This window comes from Zonotrichia leucophrys, chromosome 2 (assembly GCF_028769735.1).
Source record: "Zonotrichia leucophrys gambelii isolate GWCS_2022_RI chromosome 2, RI_Zleu_2.0, whole genome shotgun sequence".
Classification (NCBI taxonomy): Eukaryota; Metazoa; Chordata; class Aves; order Passeriformes; family Passerellidae; genus Zonotrichia; species Zonotrichia leucophrys.
The window spans coordinates 46,694,098-46,719,441 of NC_088171.1; the positions used below are offsets into that span (position 1 = coordinate 46,694,098).

Sequence of the window (25,344 nt, forward strand, 5' to 3'; positions counted from 1 at the left end):
CATCTATCTGCTTTTTCCATCTGTTTATAGAGAGAAATGTGCAACAGCATTTTGATTTGTTCAAAATCCTGTGCTCCTCAGAGAGAAGCTAGAACTAAATATTTGTGACAATGAAGCCAGGTACTTGAATGCTTTCACGCAAGAGATTTAGCTTGAAGTTAGGGAAATTGTACTGTTGTACAAGGAACTTCTGTGTGTTATCCATATGCTAATTTGAAAAGTGATGTTAGAATAACTTAGTACTAAATTAGGGTACAAGAATGTGAGCAGAATGCAAATAAATACTTAGAATTGCCAGCCAGCCACCATTAATCAATGCACAAAGTACTCTTTCTAAGGTGACAACTATTTATGTACAGTCGGCTTGAAATTCTTGTTTCATTAAAAAATTGTGCCTGATTGGCTCAACACCTGAGGCTTATCATAAAATATGCTTTTTACAGCTCTTTTCAACAGAGAAATTTCTTTTTCCTTCTGTCCTTAGGGAGCCTTTCCATAAGCTCTTGGTTCAAGGACTTATCAAGAATCAGACATTCAGACTAACAACAACAGGCCAGTGTTTGAAGACTGAGGAGGTTGATCTCACTGGTAAGAGAAACTGCATGGGAAAATCAGCATAGGTGCACCCCTAAAGCCAGGGACTGCTTCGGTGCTGGGAAAATTTGGAAGAGAAAATGAATCTAATATTTAAACTGGAGAGCAACTTCTGTGAGTTTTGGATTTACACATGCTGCTGAGTACACAGAGATCCTACTAATACAGCAGCTTTTAATTGCATCCAAACATAGAAATAGTACTGTGGTATTATTTTGGCTCCAGTGTAGTCCAAAAGATCAAAAGTCAGTTTTGTTAAGACAGTGCTCAGCAGCCTGCTGAATGGAGCCAGTTAGGCCCAGCAAACAGACAACCTACAGAAACATTACAGCAAAACTAACACAGGTGCAGGTGTGTTCAGTAGATATTAGGAATGTAAAACCTTTAGGAAACAGTGCTCATTCTCAAGTTCTTTGCAGAGCCTTCATTGCATAAGCTGGACCAGTCATTGCTATGGGACCTGTAGCAACAAAAATGTTTGGTCATATTTGCCTCTCTTAAGCATTCCTCTCATACATCCTCATTTGCACTGAATACAAACCCTGTAAGACAGTTAAAAATCAACCCACCAATCCACCCTCTTAAGTTTTACCACTCTCTGCTACCCTGTTTTCTTCTAGAAAATATTGGGGTTTTTTAGCAGAGGGTTTTACTCAGTTGCACCTTTTTAAGTGTAAATGCCCCACTCTGTCTCTAAATTCATGCAAGAGAAAACACACTCTTTTCAGGATAACTTACTGCAGTTGAAACCTGTAACTCTGGTATTTGCAAAAGCTAAGTGCAGGTCAGAATTGTGTCAAATCAGTACACCTATCTATGAAGTTTTAAATGTCATGGTTATAAAAAAGTTTAAATATCGGGAGCTGTCAAGGCAGCACTTAGGATGCATGCCAGATACAGCTTCCAAGTGGTAGGAGACTTTTTATCATGATGTGATGGAAGCTTTAGGATATTACTGGTGTTCAGAACATTAACACAAGAAAAATTTGGGAGGGAAAAGAGTGTTTGGAATGGGTGGTATTCTTTAAGCTGTTTTGGAAAAAAAACCAAAATGCTAGCAACGGTTGTTTCTTCTTATGCTTAGGGAACAAAATTAATTACTGTTACAAGTGAGCAAAATTTGTTTCAGTGGTTTTTGTATGTCTTAATATTTAGGAAGTGAACCAGTCCACCTAAAAACTGGTGAGAAGCTCCAAGTTACTTGGGAAAAAATGAGCAAATCCAAGTACAATGGAATAGACCCTGAGGAAATAGTGAAAGAGTATGGCATCGACACCCTGCGCCTTTACATCTTGTTTGCTGCTCCTCCAGAACAAGACATTTTGTGGGATGCTAAAAGTAAGTCAGACTATTTTCTGTAGTTTGTTTTCTTGTGGATATGCTTCTTTTTTCTCAAGTAGTATATTTTAAACACAAAATTAATACAGTTCTTCATGCCCAAGTTTTGGAAAAAATGAATCAAAAAAGTATCATAAACAGGTTTTATTGTTTGTTTCTTTTAAAGGAGAGAGTCACAAAGCTGTCACTGAGGCAAACTTACAAGATTATTGCAAGCAGCTTACCTCTTATAAGCTAAAAGCACATACAAAAACTATTTCTTAAGTTGTATTTTCTTCTGAAAACTTGGACCTCATTATCTTTTTTTTTTAATTAGCAATAATTGATTAACTGAAAATTATTTTTCTTTATAATCTGATTTTTCTAATCATATCAGATCAGAGATGCAACTTTATAATATTTTGTTATTTCTGTTTATTAACAAGCATGCAATGGCTTTTGTAAGCTGGATTATGAAATAGTTTTCAGAAAGAATCTCATTAGAAGATAATCAGAGTTCCTAGTAATTAATATTTCTAGATATGACATTTTTATGAGCTTACTTCTTGAGTAAGTTAAGAATTACCCTCCTGTGCATTTATTTACTCCTGTCATGCAATTCCTCATACTGAAAGGTCTTAATTTCTTTTATCTACTGTGGTTCATACATTTTAATGTAGTCTTATATATTCATTTACATTTCACCTTCCTGTTTCATAAGGCTTTAATAAAACAATCCATTCTTGGTTTCAAAAAGTGTAGTTCTTCATTCTTTCACATGTTAAGTTCTTGCCACTTAGTTCAGCCTGCACTAAGCTTTATTTCAGTTGTGTCTGTCATGCTTTGTATTCATTTGTGTTCCTTTATATATTGTTGCACTATTGTATGCACAGGAGGAGTGGGCTTTGTGAGTTCTCAGCTGGCTTTCTGTCACCACCTAATCACAACAGTAGAGAGCTAGGCATTTGAAAAGGTCTCTTAAAAAAATGAATCACTTAGAATGAAGCCTTAACAGCTGCATCCCAAACACTACACAGGTACACAATTCCCTCTGAGGCTGCTAATTTGGTGATGCACAAACTTTTTGCTGTATTTTCTGATCTTGAAAATGAAATATTTGAATTACTGTGAGGATAATGTGTACCAAATCTTAGTTGCAAAGTATATGAGAGCTTGGTGATTAAACATTTTTGTAAGAAAGCTAAGAACGCGCAGTTATAATACTAGCGAAAATGTATTTAGTCATTGAAGCCAACCTGTTTACCACTTTAGAAGTACAAAGAAAAATTTTGGCATCATCTCATGTTAAAAGTATTGGAAAATGTGAGCAAAAGGAGATTTTAGCTGCCTAAAGATATTTCCAGGGGAGAAGAAAATAGAAAGTTAGGTGAAAAGCATCTCTTAAATATCTTTATGCTTTGTTCTGAATTTATGATGATAACAACAACATGAATGTTTAAATTAAAGAAGTTAGGCAGGTTGTGTTGGATTTGACCTTGGACTGGATGTCAGGTGCCCACCAAGCTGCTCTGTCACTCCTTGCTTTTCAGTTGGATAGAGGGAGAAAAGTACGACAGAATGTTCGTGGGTTGAGGTAAGGGCAAGGAGATCACTCAGCATTTGCCATCAAGGACAAAACAGACTCGACTGAGAAATTAATTTAATGTAATGCCAATTAAAATTAGAGTAATGAGAAGTAAAACCAAATTTACACCTTCCCATCATCCCTTCCTGTTTCCTGGGCTCAACTGACTCTGTCAGACATGGAGGAATCTCCTAGAATCTTCCCAGAGGAGTCATCCTTGTAGCATCTCCCTACCAAAACTTTACCATGCAAAGCCATCACAGGAAATTTTTTCATTCAGAGAATGTTAAATAGTGGTTCTCATTTGACATGATCCTTCTCTCCTCTGGATGGGATAACCTTTGGATGATTGCCCTTCAGACTAAATTCCTTGTCCTCTCAGTGGTGGACATAATGCAGGGCTCATGTCATTCTCTCCTGTGGTGTGAGTATGGTGAGCTTGTACTCATTAGCACAATAGCATATCTAGCAACAAAAATATACATACTTGCTAAAATCAAATCTGAAAAGAAACTTCTCAATTTGAAAATATATGTGTATGCATACTTGTGTATATGTTTGTATTCTGCCACGAGTTCAGAAAATGAGAGCACATACAACTCCTTTGTGGAGTCATTAAAACAGATGAGCATTCTAGCATTGAGATAATATTGGGTTATTTTACAGATTTTAGTAAATATTCTATGCTGTATTCTTGCTATATATATCTGCTTTAAAGTCATTGCAGAAAAATACTTACTGATTTTTTTTCCATTCAAGCAACTCACATTATTTCTAAAGAAATTTTTAATTGCATTGATGTCTTTCATTTAAAATAGAGAGTGTTTTTTAAAAATGTTTATCTCCAATGTTCTGTTCCTCCTTTTCTTTACAGTGTTGAATTCTTTACTTGTAACTGACATTTGTTTCTGAAATCTTTCATTAATCCCAGCTGATGCCATGCCCGGCGTTCAGAGATGGCAGACGCGCCTCTGGGCACTTGTAACCAAACTTATTGAAGCAAGGACTTCAGGAACCATGCCCAATCCTGAGCTTCTGAATAAGAAAGAGAAGGCTGAAGCCAGAAAGATCTGGGAGCAGAAGAATCTGGTGATTTCTGAGGTTAAAAGAAACACTTACATAGTTTCTAAATTGCTAAATAAGTTGCTTGTTGTGCTAAAACCATGTGTTTGGCTTACAGAGCCAAAAGCTTTTTCCCCAGATGAGTAGCTATTTTTTAAACTGAATTATTCTTTATGTAAATAATTTTGTCAACCTACAAATTTTGTGGGGCAAATGATGTATGCCTCATTAAGGAATGAAATGTTATGACAATAAAGTTCTGTCAATCTGGGATTCAAGTAACTCCATTCAAGTAACAAAACCTTAGGTGAGTTCTGTAGGTTACCCTAACAAAAGCTTTGGTCTGTTTGCTTCATATCTCATTATCGTGCCTGCTGTTTCATATAGAATGAAAAAAGCTACTGGTGAAAATATATTAGCATAGCCTTGAAAAAAATACTGAAGTGGTTGTTCTTCTCTTGTTATTTGTTGTCTCCTGCTGTGATTGGTATCAATTCAGTTATCCAAGACTCAGAAGAAAACATAAATACCTGCAAAATTAACTTCAAGTAATTTTCTGTGGATAAAAACTTTTGCCAGTTTAAACCCTGCTGTGAGGGATATTCCAGATCATTTAACAGACTTTATAATTTTAATCTTGTAATCTATGAACAAGTTTTCACCAGTATAAATGGATTTACAAGAGAGAAGGCCTCTTGAAGGGGCAAAGGGAAGATATTTTATTAAAGGAAATAAAGGGTGACTAATGCACATTTTTCATTGACTGAAACATTTTAAATCTCGAAACAGAAGGGAAGCTAATCAATTGAATTTTTATATGATTGTTATTTTCCCCTCCACACCTGTGATTGCACATATGATGTGTTTGTGTACTAAAGTGATTTTCCTCACTTTAGGTAAGATGCACATATTTCACAAATTGAAATTGGTTACCAGTAATTGTTTTCCATTTTTAAAAACCCAGAATTTTAAGTAATTAATAACAGACTTTTTCTTCTAATACAGGTAACAGAGTACTTCACAAAGGATCATTTGTTCAATGCAGCTATTTCCCGATTGATGAGCCTCACAAATGTACTCCATGTAAGTATGGGATATTAATGAAGGTATTTTTCTCTCAGACTCTGCTCCTGTCAGTCTTTCTACCAAGCAGGAGCTGCCTGTACTATAGGTCCAGCTTTCTGTAAGTCATTAACTTCATAACCAGTATTACTGAGTCAAGAGCCTTGTTGAGTTACACTCAGTTCAAAAGCATGTTCTGGTATCACTGTAACCCTGAAATATAAACAGTTTTGCAGGAGGAGCTTGATGGTATTAGATCAGATTAGACCAGATTCTGATGTTTATGTCTGCATCCTGTAATTTGAAGAGGATACATTTTGTTTAGTTCTGTTCTTTTTTATCTTGATTTTAGCCAAGTTACATAGGTAGCTAGGTATAGTAGTACATTATAGAATTACCAAGCATTCTGATTTTAAAAGGGTTATTCTTTGCAAGGAAAATCACACACAGTCAGTCCTCAAAGACAGCTTACACTGCTGAACCTGAGTTTTAAGATTTTTAATTTAGATTATGTTGTTTATCAGCCAGTGGTGATAAATTAAAAATAATAAACTATTATCATTATTTTTTGTTACTACTCTTAGATCTGGTTGAGCAGTCCTTCAGGCATATAATGGTAACCTGATATTGACCCAAAATTAAATATAATTTTGAAAGCTTTAGCTTCTTTATTGAAATACCATTTTATACATTATGGATTCCAAGGTGCTTATTAGCAAAATCAAGGAACTTAACAAAAAATTAAGTACATTGTGCACAGGTGCTGTACTGAAACAATTTAAGTCTGGCATCCTGTATGGTGTTGGGAAGGTAACACCCAGTTCTTTATCTCCATTTCAATGACTCATAGGCATTTGGGGCTAATGGATGGTGGAATGAATGTTAAAAAAGATAAAATTCAGGGTCCTACAGACAGCCAGATACTTGAACACTGATGTATTTCTTGAGCAAAGAAGACAGTGCAGTATCTTTGAAGAATAAGTTTCCACATTGCATGCTGACTCTTCCTGTTTTGCTCCTAGTTAAAAGGAGGAAGTGGAGAGGTGGGCAAGGATTAAACATTGAAAGTGGGTAGCAGTTGCTAAATCTTACTCAAATATAGTTTGCACTATAAGTGATAAGATGCCCTCTGACAACATTTGCGGTCAAGCAAATCACTGGTTTTGGACCATTTTCTAGTTGATGAGAATGGGTTTTCATCACATCAAATAATCCTTGTAAGTTGACATGTATTGACATTTTTTTGTGCTGTTTCATGAGAGAGATAGATTACAAAATAAATGCATCAGCTGAATTTGCCATGGGATGTGATCTCTTAGGCGAAGAATAAAAAAGTTCATCTGATTACTTTTAGTGCTGTATCTTTTTTTCTGTAAGTTGAGTTAAATGGGGAAATGAAGTTCAGATTTTGTCAGTCAAGTTCCTTTTTGCCAGAAATTGAACATTTTCTATACTACAGAAGGCAGACACTTTACTAAAATAATGAGAACATAAAACTCTAAAAGACTTCACTGTGCTTTCATTCCCAAAGCTTCCTTCAGCTCTAAAACCTCACTTTGTCACTAAATTCAGCTTTACTGAAGCCACTCTATGATCCTGTAGAAATGAACCTTGTCCCATCAAAATCTCTGTTGCATTCAGCACAATTTGACTGTCATATACAAGTGTTTCACCTCTTCTCAGATAGCTCTGGTTTTGCCTAAGATTGCACTTCTAGAAAAAGCAGCACTAAAAATGCTTTTGTGGGCCACTCTTGTCCACATGAGTGTGTGTTCAGAGTTCTATGCTAGAGCAGATCCCCAAGGATCTTCACCAGGATGATGATGGCAGTTTCAGGATGATCCATTTCAGGATCAGCTTCTTAGTGTTAGAGAGCACTCTATGACTAAGAGTTGTGATTTTAATTCTCCAGTATCATAAGTTTCCAATTTATTGTGAAAATGCACTCTCCTTAGCATAGACATTGATTTTAGGTTTTATTACTGCATTTTCTTCTTAATTAAACTACTTTCCTCCCCACCTCAGAATGTTAATAGTTTGTTTCTTTTTCCTTGCTTTTTCACTCAGCAAGCTCCTCGGCCTCTTGTTCTCCACAGCAGAGAATTTGAAGATGCTTTGGCTTCCCTCTGCATTATGGTTGCACCTATGGCTCCTCACATTGCATCAGAGATGTGGAAAGGTATTTATAAACTTCATACAGGTGTTCTAGGCAAAAGGACAAGAAATTTGCAAAAATGTCTGTAACTCAGCACATGTCACTTACCTCTGAATTCTTTATCTAGCTTGTCACCTTCTTTCATAACTGTTAAACAAATTTGAAGTTCGGTCATTCCCACATCTCTCCTTTCTGCCTTTGGTTTATTTTTCCTTCCATACAGAGATGGATTTCTTGAAACTAGGTGGAGAAAGGGAGCTAGAAGAACAATTCAAGACAGGACTTGCATGAGGAATTCATATGTCATCTGCTAACTGCTCCTGGATATGGATGGCATTATTAAGAGCTGAACACCCGGGCAGAAACAGCCCTTTTTTAAATAACTGTGTCAGAGCCTTTGGACTACAAATATTTTCCTTCAGGAATTCAGGCAAAGCAAACCATATCAGAGGGCTGGATAGTAAAAAGAACTAAAGGAATGTTCAATAAAAATCCTGTCCTTTTAGAATGCTCCAGAGACTGAGGAACACTATGCTGTAAATTACCCTGCCATGGAGAATGGGAGTTGTAGAAAAGGGTATCTTTTCTAACACCTGTCAGAGTTGCACAGGTTGGAATACCAAATGGACTAAGTTGCATGGTACTGATACAGTTAAAGCCTGTGAAATAAGAGATGTGCATGCCAGAGTTTAGCAACTGATTGTTAGGTTTACTGGGAGAAGTCCCAAGATGCATGTGGGAAAATAGGAGTATATTCTGCATTGTGGCTGGCCACAAACTGCTGTGTGGTTTTGGACCTAATGTTAGCTTTTGGATGCTGTTTTAATTGTTTTATTTTCAATGGTTTGTGCATTCAAGTGTTTGCAGAGCAGTGCTACTAAACTGATGGTATTTCAGTGTTGGGCATGGCCTGCAATGTTAATTGCCAAGGAAAGACTGCTCTTGTTCAAAGCAGTAACAAAGAAGCAGAGCCTGTGGAAACAAGAAGATATGGTAGGGAGAGTGGGTTGGGTTTTTTGCATGTGTTTTCATTTCAAGTGATTTAAAAATCTCTTACTAGGAGTTTAAGTCTAGAATAAAGAGTGGCATCAGACATGATCCATCTGGTCATATACAATGACGTGCCATCTAATTAAAATAATGCTAAATAAAAGCAATTAGCATGACTGTTTTCCTGATTGCTTGAGATGGAGACAAAAGAGATTCAGAATAGTTACTTATACATACAGTGCCTTCTAAACTTGGAATTCTAATACATGTTAGGAAATTCAGAATTACCAGCAATGGTTGATAAAATGACAAAGAGCACTAGGGTATCTTAATTAACAACTTGTCAAACACGAAGCTTAATCCTGTAGTGTTTTGAATGTTAGATAAGGAAGTCTTTTCTTGCTACTAAAATCACTGGAGAATGAAACTGATAAACATTTTCTGTATCTCCCTCTGATGTAAGAATCAAAAGGAAGCATATAAAAATTGGAAGTGTATTGTCCTCAGCCTCTGTCTGCATTTAAAGATAAAATTTTACTTGTGTGGACCAAAGACATGTGCGCTGTAATTCAGCGCAGCAATCATTAAAAACCATAGTGTGTTAATTACTGCCTGAAGAATTTTATTACTAAATTTGAAAATGACAGTATCTTTTAGCATGGTAATCATTGCATGATGCTGAAGTTATTAAACAATTTTATCAGGAGAATGTGTGTACATTTAACTGCTGCATTGTGGTAAGAATACTGTATTACTTTGAAATAGCCAGCATCTATCGGTTCTGTCCTGGGATTAAAATTTCATATTAAAAATTCCCCAAGTTTTGAATTGCACTCTGGTTCCACCAAGTCCTGTTGCTGTTCTAATGTAACCAATTTCTCAAACTTTGTTGTGTGTAAGCGATAATGCTTTACTATTTTAAATAATTTCAATACAAAAATTAAGGTTTCTAAATACTCTGTTTAGTTTTCTCTGTGTTTAGTTCTTCATACTCAGAGAGAATATATCTCTCCTTTTGTACCTTGGCTTTGCATCTAAATGTCAGGATAATGCTGCTTCCTCTTTCGTAACTTGGTCAGGAAAAGGAGTTTGTATATTGTTGGTTCTATAAATTGCACCTATAGCAGTGGACCCCAGGCTTTGATGGAAGCTGCTTGACTGCTGTTCTGTAAGTGCCTCACCTTTCAGCAGCTGAACAGCAGCAGCCCAAGATACTTTGTATGTGAAGAAGTTCTTCTCCCCCCTCAGAGGCCGAGCAGTTTTTGGTGTTGTGATGTGTCAGCCTGCTGGTGTTAATTGTGCGCAGAACGCGCTGGTTTATCGCTCAATAACATAAAAAGCAGCCGTAGCCCCTCAGTGTGGGAAGAGTTCATCCGGCTGATATCTTGGCAGTTTATGAACACTAACAGGATGAGGAAATCTGTTTCCTTCCTGAAACCTTGTATCTAAGGAATATACGGACACATATGAGACTTTTTTTTTTAGTTTGTTTGTAGTAGTACAGTGTTTTGCTGTTCAGACAAGGATATGAAACTGCTTATTGTGAGTTGCTAAATTTTTATTAGAGATGGCTCATGAAAGATATGTAGACCTTCAATAAACATATCTTAGGAAATGCTGAAATTAGACATAATTTTTTGAATTTGTTGTGGTATCACTGTCTTAGCAATATTTTAATTGTCTCTACAATAGCTCTGTTGCAAGAATTTGCTTGAATTCAGCCCTTGCTCAAAAAGGGCTGAAAAGAATGGAGTTGAGTAAAAGCTAATTGATGTTGCAGGTTTTAATTGAAAATCTGAATGTAGAAATCCCTCTTCACAAATCCAATAAGAAACATGATTTGGAAATTAATTTTTTTTTCTCCAAGAGTAATAGCATAAGAGGAAGTAGAGAAAGTCTTTCAAATGGAGGAAGACAGATTGTTTTAAGAAAGCTAAAAGGATTTGTGTGGAGTTTGCTGGATTGCAAGCACATCCTAGAGTTAGCTTACAGTAACCCATGCTTTTCACATCCTAGCTCTGTACTACTTTACCAATGGTATAATGCAGCTTTTCTCAGAGCTGTCTGGAAACAGCTGTTGGCATTTCTTTGAGATGGCAGATTGTTTCACATGTGACTGACAGACATATTCGTCCTGAGCTGCAGAAAGAAATTTCGGATATGTAACTTGCCCAAATCTGTCAAATAGGGAGATTCATTAAATAGTAAAGAGAATATCAAGAACAAAGTATCATGGCAACAATGCCAGAAAGAGGTTTCACAGGCAAGTAGATACTCACCCAAAATGTCTCTTCACTTGCTCTTACGCACTTCTGATCTGACTTTTTAATTAAACTCGCAGTATTTGGTTATTCACCCTCAGAGTCATCTTGTACTTCCCCTTCTGATCTTCTTGCATTTATTTTCTCTTTGAAAATCCCTAATCCTAAACTCTGATACTGCCATTGTTTCAGATGCTTTCATTAGCTTCCTTTTATGACCCATTAAGACTTCCATCTTCATTTCCTTCTCTGCTTTAACCTCTCCAGGGCTTGTCACAAGCCAGCTCTTTCTCAATTTACTTCATAATCACAACTTTTCCTTGGCCTGCATAATTTTATGTCTAAGTAGCCGCACAATTACTGGAATTTTACAGATAATTTTTTTCCAGTGCTTTTTCTCTGTAGGACTAGAGTTACCTTTCTGTTCCAACACCTTGCTGATACATGATTGCTCCCACGTCTTCCTTTTTAAATCTCTTTAAAATGAGAATCTGCTCTGCCCTGTCAAATAGCACCTTAGGGGAAGTATTATGCTTATGAAATACTCCTGTAATGTTAGTAAAACATTGCCCTGAGCTGAAAAGTTGTTAGACTGGTCCTGTCCCCTCTTTCTCTCAACTTGCTAATTTACAATACTATAGTACTCGTTTAACTTGGTGTTTTAAAATGGGTTTCAATGCTGTGAGTTACTGGTTAGGGAAACCTTGCTCTAATATTTGCTTGCTAATCAGTAGAAGTCCATTGAAGCAGATCCAATAGCAAGGTCAGGACTTCAGACTGAACACAAGTATTGTCTTTGATCTGTCCTGTACAGATGGATACATATAAGTAAAAAGCTTACAGTAAGTTAAAAATTTACTGTTATCTTTCTGTTGTGCATCTGCAAGAGAATCTGTAGCCATAAAAGAAAATTGCATCAAAAAATATGATGCAAAATGCACACCACTTCATAAAATGCACTTCACTAGGCACTTTCCTGTACAGTAAGACAACAAAAGATGTTTTTCATGTTTTCACAATCAAAGCTTCAGAAATTGTCCATTTTTAATTTATCAATCACCATTCTGAATCAGTGATGAAGTTTCTGATTTAGCGTGTTGAATTTTGAAAATACAAACCAAATCATTATGTTTGCTGTGTTCTACAGCTTACAAAATGTGAATTAAGGCAGGAAGCCAAACAGGCAACACAACTAAAACCTTCATTTTGGTTTCCTGTAAAACTGTTTTCTCAAAGTAGTTCTGTTGACTTTTCTACTCTCTTTTTCTGTGGATGAGCTCATAGCTCATTTTGTAGCAAGAAAATGAACCAAAAGATTGACACTGAGCTTACTCACACTTTGCTTCAGGATAAATTTTGATTATTTTTTATTGGTCAGTTTATTGGGACTGACAGCCTCCACAGGAATTAAAAGGGACCCTGGTTTTGCTTTTGTAGATAGAAATTTGTCTGTCAGAAAGTGGGTTTTAAATAGTTTGAAGAATTCTCTTCAACAGTAAAATAAGGAATGGCCAGCGTGCATGCTTCTGCCACAAAGCATGTGATCAGTTGGAAAGAAGTGAAGTCATCTGGGTGTTCAGAAGCCAAAAAGGAAAGAATCTAACAGCTGTTTTCTTTACAGTCAATGTGATAATGAATCATCAATATGAAGATTTTTTTCTGCTTGAGTTCCTATCTTTTGCTCTCTCAGTTTCTGAGTACTGCTTCAAAAGAAAAAAAAATACACAGAATGAGTGCCACTGAGGCATTTTAATAAATTATTTACCTAACAAATAGCTGTTGTCATTAGGAAATGTGCATGTTCTTGCTTGCCATTAGAAATAGCTCCCATCGGTGCTCCCCACTGTCCCTGTCTGAGTCACTCAGCAAATAGCACAGCTGTGTGTCATTTTACCAAAGCACTTTGTCCAAAAAAGCACTGACAAAAATGTGGTGGATTTTTCTGGAGGAAGCTGCTTGCTCTTTCTGTCCCTGTTTGCTGTTACTCACCGTATCAGCCTAAACAACCCAGCCAGCTGAATTGATGTATGCTCTGTGCATGGGCTGGGTGGGTGCCTGTGGCTGCTGTCCTGCTGTTTTGAACAGCTTCAGTGCCTCAGTCTCACCAGTGAGTCTTGTGTGAATGGGTTTTCTTTATGCTTTTGATAGAGTTTCCCTAAACCAGAAGAAATTTCACAGAAAAGACCAGAAAAGATTTCATTTTGCAGCCCTGAAGGAAGCACGTGCTTATAAAAGTTTTAGTCTGTGTTCTTATTCATATGCAGAGAATGCTTTTAATTTAAAAAATCTCCTGACTCTGTCAGAATCACAAGAGTCATAATCATCAATATTAATTATATTTGACAGCATCTTGTTAAATGAAGTCTTTGTATTTTGTCATATAGCTGCAGCAAACAGCAACATAAATCCCACTCAGGAGCTTCTATTCAGTTACAGAATACAGCTTCAGAACGACTTGCATCCTATTCTCCTATTACTTAAACAAATCAGAAATTAATTATCTTGAGAAGACCAGTTTAATAAAAGGAGATCACTTAAAGCCATTTTAGAAATTTTTAACAATAACATTGAAGGAGAAAATGCTTCAGAATGTAAAAATCAGAAGAAGGAGAGCAAGCTCTGCAAGGCATTCCTTTGTATCACCTTTAATTTGTGAGAAAATATACTTCACAAAATAGAAAAAATCTTGCAAGTAGCTTGACTTGCAAATTTAGAAACTAGCCAGCATATTACAGCTGGTAAAATGAGGCATAATCATTTATCATTCTCAGTTGTTAGTAAAATTCTAATCAAACTGGTGGCATTACTGAAAATAAATGCAGTATTATGGTTGACTTGTAGAAGCAGAGGTCAGCTTATGTTGCAGGATTACAATTTAAAATAATAAGCAGCAGTCTTCTGTGCTCTTGGCAAAGTTATAGAGTGTTAATTTAAATTTAAAGTGTGCCCACATTGTTAATATCCTTACTCATGGTATAAAACAAATACTTCAAAGATTTAAATCTTTCTGTTTATAATGTGTTGTATGCTAATCTAAACAATGTTATTTCCTCCTATGGCACTTGCTTTTAAAGTCAGCTTTATCCTGATCTAATTTGTCAAACAAATTCCAGAGACCAAATGTTCTGGTTACCATGTACAGATGAATGTTTTACTGCTTTCATTTTCCAGGTTTGGCACATGTGCAGAATAAACTTTGTACTCATCATCACTGGGATGTTGATGTTCTGCATCAGTCCTGGCCCAAAGTAGACCCAGCTTACCTTCAGCCATCAGATGTTGTGGAGATGTCTGTACTGGTAAGAGCATTTTGATTTATTTTCAGTAGTGGCCAAGTAATGTGTTATGAGCCCAGAGCATGATGGAATTTCTTCTCTTGTGGAAGTCAGTCCCCATAGTAAATGGCCCAGTGAAAGTTCAAAATAGAAGCTGCTGTAACAGTTGTGCTGAGTAATTAAAATGGTTTCCTAAACAAAAAGATATAGTGAGTCTGGAGGAGAGATGCCCTAAGTATAAATCTTTCAGAGTGACTGCGTGTTAGTACCAATGGAGATTTGACCAATGAACAGCCATGGGCAAGGATGATACAGTCGAAACTAGGATCACTAGGCCCAGATTTTTTGCCTGACAGTGCATTTATTAACTCAGTGCTGTACACAAATGTATAATTGGGTGATATTTCTTGTGGTGCCAGTAGTGCTATGGCTCCCTAACAGACCAATCATAAGCTCATTTAATCTGTGATTTTTGCCAAATGATGTTGCCCATCTGCTTTGGCCTGAATTTCTGGCACATATCAGGAGAGTCCATTTGCAGGAATGGGGTTGAGAAAACCAGCTATGTTTGGAAGTGTGTTATAACTTCCAGTTTCTCTTTTGGGCTCAAGCCCCTTTGTGGCCCAGGGAAGGAGCTGACTGTTCAGTGGAAGAGTGCACATGTAGCTGCCTTTAGTTCACCTCCAGTTCCCCAATGTGTGCACAGAGTAGTTTACTGTCTTCTTTCCTATGGCTCTAGTTAACTAGCATGTGTTCAGGATGCTCCCAGGCACTATAAAGCTTGGTCATGGACAGGACACAGAGGGAACGGATGCCTGGAGCCAAAGGTGTGGAATCCCTGAGCAGGGACTCAGCTCTGCCACTGGCTGACTCCTGCTCCACCTGCCTTCAAGCTCCTCATGCTCTGGCACTGTGATAGTCAGTAATTAACATAGCTGCACACTACCAGATCTGAGGTCTCCTGCCTTTTTCGCTGTTCCCCAAAGGATAATCTTTAATGCTAACATTCTAAAAGTTAATGTTCTAAATTAAATGTAACGCTTCAACTTCAACACTTTCTGTGTTTCTGGACAGTCAATGAAAATGGAGCCTTTAGAAGAAATGTCATTTGGTCATGTAAAACTGTGTGTTCTGCGTGTGTAGAAGAAACAGAAGCAATGTGATTTAGTTGTATTTTTTCTGTTCACCCCTTTAGGAGAGGGAGCAAAGCAGTTGGGTTGTTTTTGTTGAGCTGGATTTTTTCAGGAGGGAAGAGATTGGTTGAATTTAGAGGAAGCCATTTTGCTTTATATTTCCTTAATCAAAGTATCTTTGCAAATAATTTCATATCTTGCCTGATCTCTGAGTCAGTTTATTTGAACAGAATAAGAAATAATGTTAAAGCACTTGTTTTTTCCAACATTAAACATACACACTTAAGAAAGACCAAGGAGTATGTCTTTTTGAAGGAAATTTTCAATTGTCATCTTTCCAAACCAAGAAGGACTCAATTGCCAGCTGGGGTTAATAGAAGACTTAGTCTAATAGTCACTGTGGGTGAATTTTTTTTTTCCTCTCTCTTGCCCTCTCTTTCTTTCTTTAAGTGATAAGCTTTTAGTTCTAACAGTAAAAATCTTCACTGAGATATGATCACTTCTCTCAAGCCCAAAATAAGCCTCCACAGCTAGCAAACATCTTGAATTCCAGCGTTCAGTTTATAAGGAAGTCATGAATGAGAAATTGTGTAATTTTAGAAACGTCTTCGCAGTTGTGGTTAAAGCAAACATGTTATTAAATATATCTTTGAAATAACAACTTCAGCAACACAGAGAAAACTCTGGACACAATGTTTTTAAGACTACACAACCAAACATGAAAATACCTAAATATTTCACTGATATTCTTCTGCTGACACGAAAATTTCCTTCTCATAAAAAGGAACCAGAAAAAAATTTAATTAATTTATTTTATTAAAATTATTTTTGTTTCTTTTCCTGGTTGACTTTGTCAAAGCTTTGTGTAAGTCTTGTTGTAATAAGACAAAAAACAACCCCTGGGTTCTCAGTCATATATTCATGGAATTATATGATGTATGTAAACACCTTCCTTCTGAGAAAGCAAGTGACTGGAAGACCAGAAAGACAAGTTGTTTTTTTGAACTGGGAATAATTCTTAGCAATAGTGCCTGCAGAGTGTGCCTGGCTTTCTACTGTAAGAGTAAAGCAAAAGGGAGGTATGGGGGAGCAGGGAATGTGAATGTGCATGGAATGTGGGAATTCTTGTGGACACTGAAGGTTTTTGTATGGCTGCAAAAATAAATTGCCTTCATTAAACCAAGAAACACTCGCCATACAGAGGAATTGGTTTTGCAAAGAGTCAGTGTCTCTTCACAAGGCTGAACAGTCAAACCAAGTCTTTGGGCCACAACCCTTTTCTTCTCGAGCCATCAAACTGCCTCAGGCTGCCAGGGATTTGTCTGCTGAGACATTCTGGGTTTATTTCTCTTCACACAAAATACTTCATTATTTCCTGTCTGTGCTGCAGTTCTGTCTTTCCATATTTAACCCAAAGCAACAAAAGCAACCAGCTCACTGTATCTGTGGCTGAAACAATATAAATTGCCTACAAGAAAGACATTTAAATTCACTGGGTATGCACAGTATCTGTTCCTCTAAATATTGTTGCAAAGTTGAGTATTTTTAATAATACGGTATATTATTAATGCTCTGAAAAATCTGACCTGAATGTAGTGTGTGTTTCATCCTATAAATACTTCTGACCAGCATTCCTCACATTTTCTAGGTGGTGCAGAACTGTTAGCAGATGTGGTCTTATAACTGATGTTTTTATAAATTAAAAAAAAATTGGTGTCATTTTTCTTGCTTTGGCATATGAGGAAGGTGTAACAGTGCACAGATATTTATTTTCTTTCTAACTTCTCAGAAGGATTATGCATCAATGGTAAAAAAATATTTGAGTTGAATTAAAAATTCCTCTCTCCAGCCTCAAGGTGCTTATTTTTCAGTCTTCTGTGATTTCATTTCATGTTTTATAACTTCTGTAGTTACCACTGGCTCTGGAATAGTGTAGAATGTCAAATGTCAAAAAGAAAAAAAAATAAATGAGAGAAAAGAAGAAAAAAACATCAGCTTCCCTCCTCAGGGGAAGAGAGGACTCAAGACTTGTGTATTTCTCCTCTTGCATGGTTTTTCAGAGAAACAAGGCTGCCAGCACCCAGTTTTCTTGTGTGGCACTTTCACCTGGAAATGCCAAGGGTTGTGCAGGTCTAGTGAGATACACAGAGAGAGATGCAGAAATAGCAGAAGGCATTTCTCCTGCTGAGAGCCTAAGCCCTGGACTAAAAGGACATGTGCCTAGGATGCTTGTTACACAGAGCATGTGATGAAATCTGCAGCTGCCTGTTTTAAGAATAGTGTTAAAATGCTTCATGATACCTATGATATAATGAAAGCCATGCTCAAACATGTGGTGAAACCATAACCAATCTGCTGTTCAATAAAAGTTATGGTCCCAGCTCAGAGCAGAGTGTGGGAAGATCAGGAGACATGCTGTGGGAAGGTGGAGATGTGCTGTGGGAAGGTACACAGTGCCAGGTCGCCCAGGCTTCTCAACCTTTCTAGGAAAACACAACCACCAGCAGTCATTTATTTACCAAGTTGATTTAGGCTGCTTGGCTCTTCTGTTGAGAACAGCACCAAATAGGCTAGCTGTGGAAAATTTCCCCCTGCCAACATCCATCCACTGGGACATATTAATTTGCATGATGGAGGACAGTGAATGACATTTTAACTAGGCAGGCATAGCTTTGAACTGCAGGCTGCGTGTCCTAGCAGTAAGCTGAGAGGCTTGCTTTATATTCCCACTAAAACTGTATCTCTTTGGATTTTACTGTTTTCTTTTTCCTGTGGAATGCATTTCTTCTCTGAAGTGTCCTGTCAGAAAGAACTGTTTGTGGTTATTTTTCACAAAAGCTTTAAAAATTAACTCCTGTGTGTTTTTCAAGGATTTTTACTTTACACCAGATGCTAAAGGCAAAGTTTAACACAGCCAGCCTTTTATGATGCCACATTATGGGTGCTTGTAGGAGTAATTAAGAGCCTACTGACATCACTGCAAATTATTGTCAAGACTAGTCAAAAAACAGAAGTGGCTCATCCTTGCTGCATTTGAGACTTCATCTTGTTCCTTAAAAATCTGTCCCAACTTCCTCTTTCAGAGAATTGCACAAATTATTTTATTTTCATTAAAATAAAATACAAACAAAATACAAACTAGGTAAGTGAACTAGGTCTTTCTCTGGCTTTGTTGTATGTTGCATGGAGATATCCTGGATAAAATCCAGGTGAAAACCAAGTCGTGAACATTTTTATGTCCAAACTGCATGAAGCAATGTGTGTTTCTTTTAGATGATTGAAATCTCCCTGAAATGATGCCTAGGGGTCAGAAATTTGCAGTACATATACAGATTATTATGCAAGTAATGCAATTAACTGCATTAAAAGATTTGAGTTGTTTCATTTTCTAAAATGTGTGATTGACCTTCTTCTCATTAAGCCACTGAAAATAGTCCATATAAATCTGAAAGCCTTTGTAATAATTCATTTTATGCCAGCTCCAGAAAGGTACTCAGTCAGGTTCTATAGTCTTTCTCTATCTACCCTTACTGGATGACAGAAAGGATTTATAAAACCATTTTATAAACTGAGGTGATTCCCACCAAAGGGCTTACTCATTTTTACTTCTGTGATTCTGCCCTCCTGAAGCAAAAGCAGGGTGGAAGCTGCACTGAAAACCAGCCCCACACAGGAAGATGTTGCTGAGTGAGCAGCTGACGTCTTTGTGGTCACTGTTGGATTAATGAGCCATGGGTTGAGTGCAGCACATAACAATGAGTGCAACATACACTAAGTTAAAGCCTATTTTTCTAAAAATAATAAATCTTCCATTTGAATCTCTGCAAGACATTGCTTAGCTGTAAAGAATCCAAGTTGCTGCCTAGAAGTATGTACAAATCAAGACTCCCACCAGACATTTCATGCAGCCTATATGACTGTCATGGTTTTAAAATTAAAATATCACTGCATTGCACAGTCACATGCTGCTTGCTGTCTTCAGAACTGAGATTTCCTGTGGCCACTTCTCCAATTTTTTTTTGAGCATCATGAATCAGAGTTTTATCTTAGGTGGACAGGAGATAGGAAGAATTTTATCCTCTACTTAGAAAGTGTGGGTTTGGAGAAAAGAGTGTTTATTCCACTTTCCCCCTTTCCTTTTCTAAAAAGATGGGTTGGATACAGGAAATTAAATTGTAGCAAACAGTCTAGTTAAACTTCTTTTTTTTCTTGTTTTTGTGTCTCTCTTTCAGATTAATAACAAAGCTTGTGGCAAAGTTTCTGTGCCTCAGCAAGCAGCCCGCAATTTTGAAGAAGTCCAGGAGCTCGTTCTTCAGAGTGAGCTTGGAGCCAAGCACCTGCAGGGACGAGCCATTAAAAAGGCCTTTCTGTCTCCCAGAACTGCCCTTATCAACTTCTTAGTGCAAGAATAGTAAAGGCTCTGCTGGGCTGCAAAAGGGATCTGGAATCTTCTGAGGTGGAGACCAAAAAAAGCAGTTATGGTTATTTCACTTCAAGTAAAGGTGGGAAGGAAATCTTGTTAAAATCAGGTTGCTGCTAAATCTTCCTTTCAATGTGAAGAAATATGCAGAATTAAAAATTATTATTAAGTCACGGTAAGATGCTGCTTGTCCTTATTCTTTGGGAGAAAGAGAAGGAAGCACGGAAGAACTAAACAATTGTAACAGAATGTAACTGAAGAAAGCACATGGGGCTTAGTGTCAGCCTCAGGAATATATCCTGTTGGAAATTTGGCTTGGCTAATTGCAGATGCATAAATGTGATTCCAGGACTAAACAACTGTCCTGATATGTGCTACCCCAAATGTTAGGTGTGCTTTGCTCCCTGGATCTCATGTTTGGGTGCCCTACCATCAACTAGCATTTAAAGTTTTAAGGAAACACTACAAAACACTACAAAGTGTTAATTTAAAAAATAATTTCTTGTGCTGACCAATGGCCTTGGGCACAGCAGGTAGCCAGAATGGGGTGGTTTGATACATTTCACATAAATTTCAGAGCTAAGCCAAGAAAAAGGTCAGATTATTTAGCCAAGCCCTGCCTTAGCCAGGGTTCTCCTTCCTAGCTGATGTGTTTGTGTTGGCACAGGCATGAGAGGTGCAACTTCAAGCAAAGTATTGATGGTTGTTTCTGCATGGAACAGGATGGAAGTTGCTTCCTATGCATGAGCCATCTCAGAGACTTCCAGGGCACTCAATGCTCTTGTAGTGCCTAGATTGTGAAACTTGAATTGAGATTTTTTTTTTTTGAGGGGTTCATTAAGTGAAAATAGCCATCATGTTTCTAAAAATCAATCAGACATTCCTAAAACATAAGGCCATTCTCCTGCCTGATTCCAGACAGGTTATTTGTACATTACATTGCTGATATATCCACATGGAAATATTTATTGTGTTCAGCAAATGCTTGAAAAGGAGTTTCCAAGGAAACAATTGCAGGGTTCATAGTGAAAGAATGTTTTTTTCTTTAACAGTCATCCAACTAACTAGTCCAATAAGCCAGCCATTTGTGAGCCATTCTGACAGTTAAATCAGCAGTAACAACCAGCGAGGCAAACACAGAGGTCTGCAGTAACCTTCCAGCCCAGCAGGCATCCAGACTCTGTACTGAATTGAAACCAAGAAAAATATCCCACATAACAGTAAGTAAGTCTCACAGATCCTCAGCAACCAGGCCCAAGACAGATCACATTGCCATGTGGGCACTAGCTAAGCAATGCCAATATTCATTTGGGGTTTATGCATTCTTAGTACCAAATATCCAGATGCATAACAGAGATGCCAGGCTTAGTGAGCATGTTTGGCTCTACACAAAACTCTTCTGATTCCTGCTTCCTCCTGGACCACACTTGTGCAGATTTTCTCTCCAGCAGTCCTTTGACACCACAATGACTAAGAAATTGAATATTTACAATTAAGATATGGTCTTTGCAGTTTTAAGACTCCAGAAATCTGAGCCACAAAGGAATGCATTCAGACATTCGAACACAGGCCTTTAGTTGGAGTTAAAATAATTTGAATTCCAGTGTCTGCCTGACATATATGTTGTTATAAATTCATAAAACTCCTGTTCAGAAGCCCCTAAAAGGACTGTGAAAGAGATCCTTTGAAGTAAAATCTGTGGCACAGCCCAGTCCTGCTTTTTTTCTTTTTTTCTTTTTTTGCCTTTTTTTTTTTTTTAATTTATGTAAAAGGTTTAATACATCCTGTGGAACCAGGGTGTGGGGGTTTTTTAAAACTTTTTACAGAGTTTTTCTTTGGGGGAAGGTGGCATGTTTGATGTAAATAAAAACTTTATAAATTTACAAGGATGAAGAAAGATGTTGTAAGCCCAGCAACCCTGTGGTGCCTTTAAACAAAAGCTGCAGTCACTGCAGGGCCGGGCAGCCGCCCACAGTGTTTATTGCTGTTAGCACTTGAGGGTATTTGCTCTTGCCTGAGGAAGTGAATTGGAGATGTCACTTGGTGATTCAGGCAAAAATCAAAATAGGGAATGGATTTCTACAGGCTAAAAAAGGAAAGGTAGTGAGCAGCAGACTCACAAAAAGTGTAAGGTCAGAAGTCCCGCCAGTGTGTTTACACTAAGTTGTAATTCAGTGTGGTCTAGGGGATACAAAAAAGGTGGTGAAAGAATGAGTGAGAGAGATGATGCAGACAGTGTGACAGAGCCTAATCCCTGCTAAGTGTATGTTTGAAGGATGGCAGAGGTGCCAGCAGCAGAACTTTGCTGTTGTGCTGGCAGCCACTGACATTTCTTCCAAGGGTGACCTGCTCTGAAGCACAATCACCGTTTGTTTTACAGTAATTGTGACTCACAGGTTCGGTCTGTGCCTAGATGGGTCTGATAATGACATACAGGCTGCAGCCTGTTACCCAGCCTTTGTAAAATAACTCAGCACAGAAATCTTACTTATTTGGCAGTAGAGAGGCATCTTTATGCCTAGTATAGATTGTGCCCTCTTAGAGAGCTCAGTGGGTAAATAGTGCTGGAGGTTTAAATCTGGGCAGGGGACACTTGAGAAGTGAGAGGGAAGGGTGCTGGCAGGTGATCAGTCAAATTGCACTGCATTCACACACAGTAAAATTGATGTGGTGCCACTGTCCTTATTCCATGAAGTGAGATCCAAAGATGATGTGGGAGGTTTGCTAAAGCCAGTAGGACAGACCCAGGACAAGCTGCTCCAAGAAATGGATCCATGACACACAAGGGGCATTTGCAGGATCCTGTCTGTCTAAGGGATAGAGGATTGGTGGTTGCACTGATCCAATCTATATTGAATTTCTATTTTAAGTAATGTCAGATTTAAAGAATAATTACTGCCACACTCTTTCTACCCCAATATTGTTCATGTGACTAAACTTCAAAAAAATCCAGCCCTCAAATATGGATTCTGGGAAAATAAAAGCTGGCAAAGTCCTGAAAGGTCACCAAGTACTTTTCCTGTGCCATTGATTTCATGAGAAAGGATCTCAGATGCTGGGGTGGTGGGGGGCACTGAAATGTGCTGGAAGACGTCACTGTGTAGAAAAATGTGTTATTTGGTGTGGGTGAGAACTGAGGTGACATGGACACACCCGTGCTGCTTTGCAGCAAGGCAAAAGACCTTTTTCTACCACATAAAGGACACTGTTACAGGTTAGGTCACTAGCTAAGATAGATCTCTATCCACCTTCTCCCACCTGTGCTTTGAAAAAAAACCTGTACAGGAGCATTGCTGGACAGGCATTTATATTTCCATGACCTTTATTAGAACCCAAATATGGAGATTTGGTGCAAAATAAAATCTGTGTGCTGTCTTATCATACTAATGCCACAGAACTGACATCAGGTTAATAATGGCATTTTCTCATCTGACTTTGTAAAAATTGCTTGTTTCTTTTGGAGGGAGAATTTCCACATATAAGGCAGGTTGAACAGTCTCTCCTCTTTGTCTCTCCTCCTTCTGTGTAATGCCTCACAGAAAGCTATTCCTATTCTCTAAACCTTTCACAACCAACATGCATGAGAAAGAATGTTAACTAGTGCACTGCTGGTTCCTTCCTAGGGAGGTTTGCAATATGGGAGATTTTTCTAAAAGCTTCCTATAAATGAAGAAGTAATTGGGGCTGGTTGGTGGGTTGGTGTTTTGGTTGTTTGTTTTTGTTTTTTGTGGGTTTTTTTGTAGTTTTGCAATACTTATTACAGTTTACAGATGGGATTACAGTTTACAATGGGATTGGTTTTATTCATGTATATTTACCCACTTGGAAGAGTACATATGCTGGTTGTGCTGGATGTTTTTTTTTTGTTTCCATGTTTCATCAAGCTGAGCTGATTTTGTATCGAAGGACTGAGGTGAACAAGCGTTCAATGTTAAACCAGGTCTATCACCACAGAACCTGAGTGGTGAACATACATACTATCAGTCTGCTTTTGACTTTAAAAAATGTTGCTTGAACTGGTTAGTGGTTAGTTTAGTTTTTTTTTTTCATGGAAATGGGGTTTATGTCTCAAAGAAGTAGTATGAAGCTGATCACAGTAGATCAGAGGGAGTATTAAGCATCTCCCAGCCCTAGCAGGAGGAGAACTGAACTGAAGCATTATCTCTGTGCAGAAGGGGAGAGGATCAGAGCTCTCATCTGCAGCCCAGATGATAAAAGAGATCTTGCCTGACATGTGGAGGAAAGGTGGGAGTTTTTTCCCTTTCCTGAATAATGTGGCTTTCCGGTATCACAAAGCAGTCTTCAGTGCACTAACCCTGTCTGTCCCAGGAGGCCCCGAGTCTCACACAGCCTTTGTGACTCGTGGCACTTCTCTCACTCAGGTAAGCCTGGGGTTGGAAAACTTTAGGTCTGGTTTGAAGCCCTGGGGAGTTGCCATCCAGCACCATCTTCCATACAAAGCTTTCCAGGACATTTCCTGGCATGCTCATCTGCCTGGGCCACACCAATTTGCTCTCCCTTCTGAGCTGCTGAGTTTCTCACTAAGCAAAGGAATGTGTAAATGGGACAGGCTTAAGTACAATGAGTTGAATATTCACACTCTGCTTGCACTGGTGGTGCTCAGCCCTGGCATAATTCTTTTATTTGAGGAGCCTGGTCTTCTTCACTATAACTCTAAACAAAACCTGTGCATTTACGTGAGCAGAAATGTGTGCTTTGTGCTTGCTCTCTGGGCTGCCTGCAAGGGGGTGGCCAACACACTCACATATAAGGCTCTGAACTTCCTCCCCTGCCAGTAGTTTTTTACACGTGCCAAAACCAAGCGTAAAAGGTCCAGGGTTGTCCCTACAGCCGCGTCCCACTGCCAAAGCAGACACGCAAGCTGCTGAGCAAAGGGAGTTGCTTTTCAATAACTCTGCCTGGTGCCAGCAATACATGAAGCAAAATATGTGCGAGTCATAACAGCTGTAGGTGATCCAATCCACTGATCAGGAATAATAAACACAGGACACATAACTGGGGCAGAAAAAGAGAGTGATTTAATAAAGAAACGTGACACATTGCTGGCAATGGCAGCCTGGGTTTGTTTCTGATGAAGATTAAGAGAATCGGCATAACAGGAAATTGTTTTCTGCTACAAAGGGAAATCAATTGTCTTTAAGCACATAGCGGTGTAATTAGCAAATCTTACTAATTGCCACAAAGCAGAAACACAAGTGTGCATTGCTGGGCTGGTTAAGCCAAGGAAGTATTGTGAAAAAGATCTGTAGAAGCTTTTAGAAGTGAATATTTTTCTTAAGTACGTCTCCATCCCTGGAGAGCCCCATCGCTGGATGAAATAGCAAGGGTACAACAAAAACATGTAATTCCCAATTTTCCCATGTGAAAGTGCATTTAAAAACATCTGTTAGTCAGAGAGCTTCTCCTAGGACATGCACGGAGGAACAGAGTGGATGCACTGACTGCATCTGGCAAAGCCACTCGAAGTGC

General features: G+C 38.1%; 1 protein-coding gene across 1 annotated transcript in view; it reads left to right on the top strand.

Moving 5' to 3' along the window:
* LARS2 (leucyl-tRNA synthetase 2, mitochondrial) overlaps window positions 1-20,028 on the top strand; it is an 83,638-nt gene extending 63,610 nt beyond the window's left edge. The window contains exons 15-21 of the mRNA XM_064704853.1: window positions 485-588; window positions 1,750-1,932; window positions 4,428-4,597; window positions 5,564-5,641; window positions 7,688-7,799; window positions 14,198-14,325; window positions 19,667-20,028. Of these exons, the coding sequence (XP_064560923.1) occupies window positions 485-588; window positions 1,750-1,932; window positions 4,428-4,597; window positions 5,564-5,641; window positions 7,688-7,799; window positions 14,198-14,325; window positions 19,667-19,846 (955 nt within the window). The 3' untranslated portion in view covers window positions 19,847-20,028. The remainder of the gene's footprint in view (window positions 1-484; window positions 589-1,749; window positions 1,933-4,427; window positions 4,598-5,563; window positions 5,642-7,687; window positions 7,800-14,197; window positions 14,326-19,666) is intronic.
* The last annotated feature ends 5,316 nt before the right edge of the window (window positions 20,029-25,344 follow it).